The following is a 10,244-nucleotide window of genomic DNA, read 5'->3' as shown; positions in this document are numbered from 1 at the left end:
CCGTCATTCCTCAGCTCTATATTGTCGCCTACAGAGACCACCAGCATGCCGTCATTCCTCAGCTCTATATTGTCGCCTACAGAGACCACGAGCATACCGACAACCTTCATCACCCTCACTACCTCCCCTCCATCTTCCGAACCGTCCACATCATCACCAATGTCAATCTCTACCCCTACCTCTACATCAACAACAACATCCGCACCATCCGCACCATCCGCATCAGCGACGTCCTCCTGCGTCCCAGGCACATTCGAATGCAACTCTCTCACAACCTTCTCACAATGCGTGAGCACATCATCCTCGTCGACCACGTATGTGTATATGGGATCTGTGGCCGCAGGGATGCAGTGTGTCAACGGTCAGTTCGTACGTGAGAGCTCGGGCACATGTACTCCCTCGGGCAGTATCTTCTGTAACGGCGAGAATGCGTTTTACCTGTGCGACCAGGGCGGGTTGGTGGATATGGGCCCTGTGGCACCTGGGACGGCGTGTCGCAACGGAGTGATTGGATTCGCCTAGACCTCAACTTCGGACTCGAACTGAACTGAAGCTGCTGTATTTGGACTTGAGTCTGGTTATTAAGCCTGTGCTCGAATTCCAGGTTCCAGGTTCCAGGTTTCCAGCTCTTGGTTTGATCTCGAGTTCCGGTTTGGGTTTTCGTGGGCGAGATCTCTTCTTTGCGTGCTCAAGTTCCATGTGCCACCAAGAGAGGATGTCTGGGACATTCGATGTGTGATGTACGATGGACGAAGAATGTGTTTTCCATATTTTACGATATTTCATGGGAGACGATCGCCATGGCGATGACGGACGCCTCGACTTCAATTCGAGTCGACTTTGGGACCAAGTCGACTCATGACACCTTTATCATTGTTATTACTACGACCATACTACGAACTAGCGGAATTCACGGCTACAAGGATTCAACATTCAACATTCAACATTCAGCATTGAGCATTGAGCATTGGGCATCGGGCATTGGGCATTAACTGGACGGGGATCAAAGAAGAATGAATCACAAGAAGGAAGGATTTTTATAATGCAAATGCAAATGGATTTGAGATTTCATCCTTGGTTTTTAGTTTAGAAGTGCCACTGTACATGAGATGCTCTATATTATACTGACTGTATATAGATACCTAGGGTACAGGTACCCAGGGCTCCGAGTCCGTGAGTCTGTGGCCTGCCCCAAGCGAGCTCCTTCTCGCGACGATATCGTACCACTCACTACTCACTGGCCGAGTCCAGTGCGGAATCTTTTTCTTCTTGCCTTGCCTGGCCAAGAATGTCCTTGTCTTCCATTCAACCCCTAATCCTCACTCAAGAGCATACCAGGCTTAGCAATGCTGCTCGTCAAACTTCCTTCAACGCACCAAGACTCCTTTTCGGGAACATCACGCCTCTCGAGCAAAATTGAATACAAAAAGGGTATCAAACGAAGCATAGAAAAGTATAGCACAATAGCCAACGACAATCCGACATCGGTGCGCCCAATGCATCCATGAACCAAGAAAGTCCTTGTCGATAATACACGTGGAGTGCTTTTCGATCGACAAAGGTGATGCCGGGAATATGATATTAATGGTATTATCGAGTATTCCTGTCTTGGTCGGTGTCTGGCCATCATTCCGAAACGCCCGGCTAAAGCATGTCGTCATAATCAAATAACAGTGTGGTTGTAGAGCTGAATCGATGGTCGAGGGCTCATGTCGGGGGTAGACCGCCTGAACCACTGTCGGTAGACGTGTCTCCTTCCACCGTCTTCTTCCAGGCTTCAGGGAGACAGACACAAACAAGAGGGAAGGCCTTGATCTCTCCCGGCGGTGTAGGCGTCTCTTCACGGGTGGCACTCCCATTGGAAACACCACTGTCTCGCTGCGCCTTGTGCTTGCCGTCGTAGTCTTCTGCCCGCTCATTAAGCCGCACTCCAGTGGCCCAACCATCATCCCAAATGCCCACCACTTTGAGCATGTCCCCTCTTTCGAGTTCAAATTCATCCCCAGCGCGGGGTTGGTAGGCCCAGAGCACCGCCACCTTATCTCCCGGGTGGATGTCATCGTTGGAATAGTAGTCTTTGAAGAAGGGCAACTGTTCGGACTGTCCACTTGCTACTCCTTCAGGCGAAGAGTATTCTCCAGGAGAGCTACTGTTTTGTGAGTTAATGCCGGGAGATCCGCCGTGTTTGACGACTCCCGCAACTCCCGCGACCTTCTCATTTGATTCCGGACTGTCGCCGTACGGATCTGTATGAGAGGTATAGTTCCGTGGCCCGATTCCAGGCGGGCCCGTCATGGCCGAGGGTGGTTCATCCTGCAAAGCAGACATGCGAGCAACACGTCCGCCCGGAAGGACTTCATAGCCTTGCTGCGACATAGGTTGATTGTATGCAGATGAGGCCACACCTCTCCTGTGAGGGGATGGCTGGTTGAGCACGCTGCCAGCTTTGCTGTTGTTGCGCCGACGTCGAAGGCAGATAAACGCAAGGATGAGGAGGGCGAGTAGGAGAAGGAATCCCAATATAGATCCGATGGCTATCCCAGCGATTGCGCCCCCGCTGAGGCCCGAACCCCCTCCAGAGTGAGCTGCAGTTGTTGCAGCGCCGCTCGTAGCTGAGGCCGTGGGACTGGCGGTAGAAGAAAAGAGATTGGCGATAGTCGAGAAAACAGGAAGAGTGACATCCTGGCACCGGCCAGTGGAATTGGAAGTGAAACAGCAGGAGTCGGTGCCGTTCTCGGTGCTTGCGCGACAGAAGTTGCAAAGGCCCATCAAGTTACCACCGAATCCGCAATCTTGAGGCTCATTGGATTCGCCAGTGATACAGCTTCCACTTATAGAGTTTGCGGGCAAGGCGCAGTTGGTGAAGTCGGCGCGCAGTTCGTCTGCATAGTCATCGTTGCGACCATTGCACAAGTCGCTCGAGACGATCTGTTCTTCACTAAGTGCCAGGTCGGCGCAGGAGTCTGCGCATAGGGGTGTGGAATTGGCATCAGATAATCCACAGGGCTCTCGAGAGTTCTGTACGATGCCATTACAGAGAAAGCTGGTGGTATAGCGGGCGTAATAATCTGTAGTGTTGCCCAGATTCACGTTGTCACAACCAAAGATGTTGATATACTTGTTCTGGACGTATTGCTGCGAAACATATTGAGTTAATTGGGTGTCGAAGTCTTCCGTACTCGAAACATATGCAAGAAAAGGGCTGCGCCAGTCAGTCTGCGGTCAATTATGCGCCTCACAAGCAACTTACTATAAGTCAATCAAAGCGTGACTCGTGGAGATTGAAGAGGAATTAAATGCTGGACAAGCCTTCGACCCCGACAGTGATATGCAACTTTGTGCCAAAACGGCGGGAGTCGCGAGGGCCAAAGCGCCCAAAGCCCGCAGTTTGATCATACTCGGCTTATAGATTGTCGGTTGCCAGGTCAATCGTGTGCGAAGGTGATTGATTGACCAGGAGGCTCCGATCGTGATATCCAAGTTGTATCCAACACTTCCAAGCTCATGCTGGACTCATCTTCTCCAAGCCCGTATTGTCTGCCGTCGCGTTCAATTTAGCTGCCACGCGAGGCTGGGGCCCGGAAGCCTGGTGGCAGGGAGTCTGGGTCAGCGAGCTTTGACCGTGTCCGGCGGTCTGGGTCCCAAGGTCAAAGCGTAGGCAAGGCGCCGGGTGATCGACGGTAGTGGAGGATACGAGTATGATAGTGGTGAGGGATGTCCCAGAAATGAGGGCGTGAAAACGAGTGACTGTTGGTCAGAGACTTGACCTGGACTGAAGACTCCGGTTGAGGGATCCCGAGAGAGTTGACCGTGAAAACAAAGCAGGCTTGAAAGAAAGTAGCGAAGAGAAGAGGTGAAGTTCTGGGCGAAGGTCTGATTGGGACAGGACGCGATGGCAGGTGGAGGAAGAAGAGCAGGAGTGGTGTACAGATGTATACCAGCTGCAACTGCGTTTGTGACTGCTGAATCTCGACTGGTCACGGAATTGATGGCAGCAGCTCAGTTCAAGATGTTGAGAAAGAAGGTGATAGCTCTCTGGCACAATTCTGAGCTTCCTACAGACAAGCAACACCACGTCGACCAGGTGAAAAGAGAGCCCGTTGATGAAGCCAGCATCAAGCCAGTGATGGGTGGGCAGGGGAGAGGCAGGGGTGGCAGGGGACTTGAGGTCAATCCGGGCATCGATGACAGGGCCACAGTGTCCGTCACTAACCGGTCCAGGGAAAGCGGAGTGCCTAAAAGACCCAAAGCAGCCCCCGATCAACAGCCTAAGAGCGCCTAACAGTGCCTAGCAGCACCTAGCAGCCTCCACGAGCCCTGTCTAACGGGGCGCCGCATCACGCCAATCATCCCTGTTCCTCTCCAGTCTCCAATTTCGCAGACTCGCTTTGTACCTGGATGTGCTCCTGCTCCGTCTTACGTCCTGTTTGTCGGTAGAGCTCTTGAAACATCCGAAATGAGTTGACTGTCTCTGTGTACAGGGTACATGGACTTCCCCCGTCGAGAGGACCTTCAGCGTTCGCGCTCATGATGCTTTCGAAGCCAACGCCTGTGGCAGTTGCTAGCAACCGAACTTGTCCAGAAGCAAACACAAGTCCATGAAGATCGCCCCGTCTCACCCGTCGATTGTGCTTCTTTGCACCACCTATGATGGCAACGACGTCCGCTGCAACCAACCGAGACCTGCGGCAGTCGGAATGAGCATGGTCAAGATAGGTCCAAGATTCCAAGATGGTGGTGATGCACTGCAGGGTGGAGAGAATTGCTGAGAAGAGATTGCATGGCGTCGCCGCCACACACGCCAGCGAGCATCTAAGTCTGTTAGTGAGCGGCCGTCATATCCTGGTCAATTCAAGTGTCTGTTGGCTACGAGTGGACAGCATCCTTTACCCTCGACCCTTCTCATCGCTTGTATCCTTGTCCACAAGCGCGCGGAAAGGTAACCACCGACTGACCAGTTACCTTTTTCCCTTCCCACCCTGCTCGGTCGAATGTCGCCATTCCACGGCCACGATTCGGTCGTCTATGATGTCCACACAGTCCAGATCTATCAAGATATCGTCATCCAGCAACCCGGCCTCCATCCTCTATGGATGTGAAAGATGCCGATCACCGCCAAAAGCCACCGGATCGGCACCATCTTCTTGTCAGTCCGTTTGCCATGCCGTCCTGCTTGTCGAAGGGTAATACTGGCTGCGGCCGCTCATGGTTGTGATCAACGGCACTGCAGAGGAGAAGTGATGGCCTATGATGCAATTTCACGTGGGATCATCTTCGCAGTGGTCTCAGATGCCTTTGAAAGACACGGGTTTCAAGAAGGCTTGCTTGGAAACTGTGTTGTTGGGGTGCATCCACAATTTTGCTTGAATGTGTCCCCGATCTGAAGGTGAGAGATCTGTCGAGACCACACCTTCGAGAAGGTTTTAAACAGAGCCATACACCCCTGACACCAGCAATTGCATCAGGGCGGGAGATGCACGCCCTCACTGAACATGTTTGTCGCTATACCTGCTGACTGCCTTTTCCCTTTTCCCTCGAGGTTATTCCACTCTACTCTGGCGAGGCTTCATGGATCGGATATAACAACAGGCAATGTTTCTTTGCACAACTCTGTACTCTTTCATACCGACAACTGATCTAATGCTTTCGCAGATGGGGTATCATGTTCATAACTCATAGCCTTGCTGTCCCATAAAACAATTGTCCAAACTCGCTCAATGTATGCATGCCTTGGTGTGAAAGAGACACCATTCTGGCTGCCTTTCAAGGCAACCCGTTTGGCAGCAGTCCGTTGTCCAGAAAATACCTCAACGCCCATATCGAAAGGTCGTAGCCCATGGACTCATGAAAGCATACTGGGGTACTATACCCTGAGGTACTGCTGTACCATCCCTGAACGCCTTGCCTTTTCATATTTCCTTTCCTCCATTTCCAAAACTCCAAGCCCTAGTCTCGATTTTCCATATCTCCAAGTCCCGGTCCCTAGACAAGTATGACTCCTTCCTCCCCAATGAATCCGATGCTGAGAGTGACGAATCGTACTGCCGTGTGCGCCTCCTTGAACCCATTCTAGTTGCACTCATATATCCCGCTGCAATGCTGAAACAAAGGACAGGGGCCTGCTAACAACGCCGAATTTTGAACTCAAGACCTGAAACCCATGTGTTTGCTTTGAATGGAAATGCTCATGTCGCTTGCTTTGTCAAAATGCAGAATGGAAGTGTCCGAGCCTTTTTACTCCACCGCCATTTGTCCAGAAAGGCGCTGCTCGAAACAGGTCTAGTGGATATTGTAGAAAAAAATTGTGCCGGTATCATCAAGTCGTGTTGTAGAGATATGAGAATCCATCGTATGATATGTCCCATCATCCATCGGTAGAGGCCAGACCCAGTCGGAACGCTCCAAGTCCATTCTTGTGGCCCGTGGCATCAGTCATGACTTTCCGATGAACAGGCCCTTGATCTTGGAGAGGCCCATCTTCAGTAATCCTCTTGACTTGAACTTCGGCACGTCCAGGGCGGCGCGGACATTTGCCGCTGGCATCGACTTAGCCATTGCGAGAGTGGAGGTCGGAAAGGAAGAGATGCCAGAGAAGTCGGGCCATTGGTCGTATCCTGCTCCAAAAGCTGGCCAATATATCGCCGCTTCAGCCATGTACCAGCCAGGGCTCGACAGAGCGGACTCGGGCGGGATTTGTGCCGTAGTCGCAGGCATCCTCGCTGCTGGCTGCTTGTGTCTGGACTCAGCCTCGACGAGCATTGTTCGTGTCGCCTCTGGCATAGCCTCTGCCCTTGTCTCCGCCGCCGCCGGTACTTCTGCCGCCGCCTCGCAAATTGGCTGTCGAAGCTCATTTTGACTGTCGCCGAGACTATTCCAGCTGGCACCGTTCGCTTCGACAACGGTGCCGACTATCTCCTCCTCGTCTTCTGCATGATTTTGCTTGGGAGCATTGGGCACCTTCGCTTCATCATGCTCTGGAGAGGCCACTGACGTGGCAGATGAGCTGGTCTCGGTGACTCCGGCAGACGGAGTTGTGGGCGAAGTCGTTTCAGTGCCCGTTTCTGATGTCCCAGACTGCACGTACCAAGTCAACGATGGCTCTCCCTCTTCTTCCTCGTCGATGTCGTCGGCCCAATTTGCACTCCCAAGAGAGCCGAGTGCCTCCAGGCGGCGATTGAACTCCTCCCGCTCCGAATTGGAAGCTTCAGTTCCAGCTCGGCATAGTGGCTGCTCCTCTGCAGCACTTAGTTCCATCATGTTTGGAACGCTTGGAGCGGCAGTCTGCTCTGAAGCCAGGGCACTGACGGACGGAGCGGAGGCAGAGGCGGCCACATTGATTGGCAATGCCACTTCTGATATCCCAGCCGTCGCAGATGACAAAGAGTTATCTTCATCTTCATCGTCAATGTCATCAGCCCAATTGGAGCTTCCAACTGGCCCAAGCGCCTCCAGGCGTCGATTGAACGCCTCTCGTTCTGCCATGAATGATTCGAAGGGAGCTTCTTGCTCCTCCTCTTCGTCATCATCATCAGCCCAGTCGCCGCCGCTTGGCAGAGGAATGGCTGCTAGACGTCGGTGAAATTTCTCTCGAGACAGAGGGACAGCTGCAACAGCAACAGGAGCAGCGACCGACCGGCCGTTGTCACGAGCTGTATTGGCAGGCTGCTGGTCGATGCTGGAGGGCTGCTCCTGCGTAGGAATAAACACTGGTACTTCCTCAAGCTCATCGGACGAGACACAGGACCGACCAAGGCTGGACTTTGTTGGGCCACGAGCGAGTCGAGACTGCAACGCAGCCTTGCGCGCCTTGTCAATGGCGAGCTTCTCCTCGGTACCGGCAGATATGATTTCCCTGCTGGTAGGGAAGCCTCTGGTGCAGCCATTGATGATCGTGTGGCCCTTTAGGTACTTGCTCCGGTTCAGTGGATCCAAGAGCGGCTGTTCCTCTTGCCGGGACCACTCATCATAGAGCCACCAGCCATTGCCGGTATACAGCTTGTCGCAGTGTCCAATAACCGCGTTCTCGAGCTTTGTCCCGCGCAACGCGTCAAGGACTGCAGGGTTCCCGGTGTACCTCACGGGATCCAAGAAGCGAGAGGCCCACGAGACGGTGATGGGGATGCGCAGGTTCCTCCCATCCGTCATTGCAAAATGCTTTGGTGACGACTTCAAGACAGCAATGGTCGTCGCAGGCTTCGTTGCTGACTTGTGGTACACTGGGTCATTGAAGAAACTGAAATGATGGACACATTCGCCCACCATCTCTTCAATGGAGTACTCCTCGTAGTTAGACCATTTTTCAAATCGCCAGAGCAGGAAGTCCTGTCTGTTGTTCTGGGTCCACTCTGCCGGGGTTTCTTGACGAGGACTTGGTATGATAGGGAACCTATCAAGGCAACGGACTGAGCAGAAGACCTCCGGCGCCGCATCACTGCGGTTGTCACTGGTAGGAAAGTAGAACCCATGTGGGTATAGTGAAGAGCCTTCCTCCTGCTCCTGCCGGAAACATGCTCCTCTAGCCATGTTGAAGGCGTACTCCGCATCAAACTGGTCATTGGCCTCAAAGTCGAATAGACATGAGGAGGGCGTTATGGCGATGAAGTCGCCAGTCATAGCGTCCAACACTGACAAGGGAGGCTCATCAATGACAGAGGCAGAGAAGTGGGCGCCGGTGAACTCAGACATGGCAGCGAGGTGCTCCTGGTTGCCAGGCACAAAATCAGGCGCGGTGATACTCAAGCGCATATTGCTGTCGGAGTGTGTTTTTTCATGTGTGTTTGTGGCTGGAGCCAGGTCTGTTGGGGGTTGTTCCTGTCGCCCTGGGACAAATTCGCCAGCGTCAACGTTCCATGAAGACTGCGGTTGAAATATCGACACTGAGGTGGTCGGATAGAATGATTGCACTGGAATTTGAAACTCCTCTACGTATGAGGCATATGCGTCGTATTCGATCGAAGGGCGATCTTGGCCGATATGATCTTCCTGAGATGAAATAAAGAGGGAATCGGCTGTAAAGTAGGAGAGCGGCGAAGGGGAGAAAAGGTCCTCAGAGGTGTACTCGTGTGCCTGCTGATCGTTAGAGAGATCTCACCGTGTTGGGATGTCTCATTGGTTACCATTGTGGAAGGAGTGATGGAGTGGAGTCTAGGTGGGTATGAAATTGTTGTTATCCAGTCAAACGACAACTTTTTCGATGCCTTTTCTCGGTTCTCAGCCTTGCGCTAGTGAACTCTAGGGATCAGGAGTCTTTGAAAGCTGTTCGAGGATGAGATGAATGAAGATTTTGGTTGAAAGTTGACGGATTGTGAGAGATGTTGGTGGGTTGTGTATGGGTAGATGAGATGGAGGTTCAGAGAAAAACAACGCGTCTTATGAGCAATAGTTGGGCACTTGCTTCACTGCGAGAAACTTCACTTCCCATACCTGGTCGATACACGCCTGCGTTGAATTCGCTGTCGCCAAGGGCCAACGAGCGAACGCAGGGTTGGCAGACAACGGAAGTGAATACGCAGACATCGCAAGTCCGATATTCACTGAGCTACTGCCTTTGCGAGTGTGGCCATTGACGTTGCCTCATGCCCCTTCTTCCATATAGCTTTCTTCTCCATTTCTGACCCTGTGCTATTTTGGAGGAGAGAGCGTGCGGGATGATCCATCCTTGGTAAATATACCCACAGATCCTCGTTCGTAGTCATGGACTGGGTACACAGTTCAAGCGAGCGGGAACGGAGACCAAGACCCTTCAGAGAGTTTCCCGCCCTCCTGGACACCCTGCTCAGGGTTTGATCGCGCTTGGAGGCCTCGCAGGCAGGCTGAGACTCGCCGGTGAGAACCTTGTCCCAAATTTCTGGTGAGCTTCCGGTTGCACCGCTGGTCGGCCGCTCGGAAGACAGGTGAGTGGTCATATCTGCCGGCATCGATTGATAATCGTGTTATATCTATATACTGAGCATGTCCTCTCAGAGAGTTGGAACCTCTGTGGCAACTGATATGCTGAAAGGATACCTTTCAAGCCGAAAGGATGTAGCCTGTTTGCGAAGCAAACACCATCTCGTGGTGTGAAAGAGAAACGTGATATGCACAAACCGATCGTGCCAAAAGCCCCTTGCGGTGGAATCCATTTTGTACCTTTGAATGCGCTTCCTAGACGCTTACAAGCTTCATGGGCACATCAGGAGTACAGCCGTTGTTGCCAGGAGGTACGGGTAAGAAACATAGGTAAGCTTCGATAGTCACGATCAGAC

The 10,244-nt window shown here is 52.6% G+C and overlaps 3 protein-coding genes across 3 annotated transcripts in view; 1 reads left to right on the top strand and 2 right to left on the bottom strand.

The window, feature by feature from the left end:
- The window catches only part of A1O1_02767 (uncharacterized protein), a gene marked incomplete at both ends in the record, with an annotated part of 1,707 nt that extends 1,185 nt beyond the window's left edge, over positions 1-522 (top strand). Inside the window, one exon of the mRNA XM_007723677.1 lies at positions 45-522. Coding sequence (XP_007721867.1) covers positions 45-522 — 478 coding nt within the window. The remainder of the gene's footprint in view (positions 1-44) is intronic.
- Positions 523-1,707: 1,185 nt separating this feature from the next.
- A1O1_02766 (uncharacterized protein) lies at positions 1,708-3,396 on the bottom strand (the record flags this gene model as incomplete). Its single annotated transcript, XM_007723676.1, has 2 exons — positions 1,708-3,202; positions 3,251-3,396. The coding sequence occupies 2 exons, from the start codon at positions 3,394-3,396 to the stop codon at positions 1,708-1,710; spliced, it is 1,641 nt and encodes a 546-aa protein (XP_007721866.1).
- Positions 3,397-6,432: 3,036 nt separating this feature from the next.
- A1O1_02765 (uncharacterized protein) lies at positions 6,433-9,905 on the bottom strand (the record flags this gene model as incomplete). Its single annotated transcript, XM_007723675.1, has 2 exons — positions 6,433-9,066; positions 9,672-9,905. The coding sequence occupies 2 exons, from the start codon at positions 9,903-9,905 to the stop codon at positions 6,433-6,435; spliced, it is 2,868 nt and encodes a 955-aa protein (XP_007721865.1).
- Positions 9,906-10,244: the final 339 nt, after the last annotated feature.

Source organism: Capronia coronata (assembly GCF_000585585.1).
Source record: "Capronia coronata CBS 617.96 chromosome Unknown acBCG-supercont1.2, whole genome shotgun sequence".
In the NCBI taxonomy this organism is placed as follows: Eukaryota; Fungi; Ascomycota; class Eurotiomycetes; order Chaetothyriales; family Herpotrichiellaceae; genus Capronia; species Capronia coronata.
This window is presented reverse-complemented; position numbering and strand designations above follow the sequence as displayed.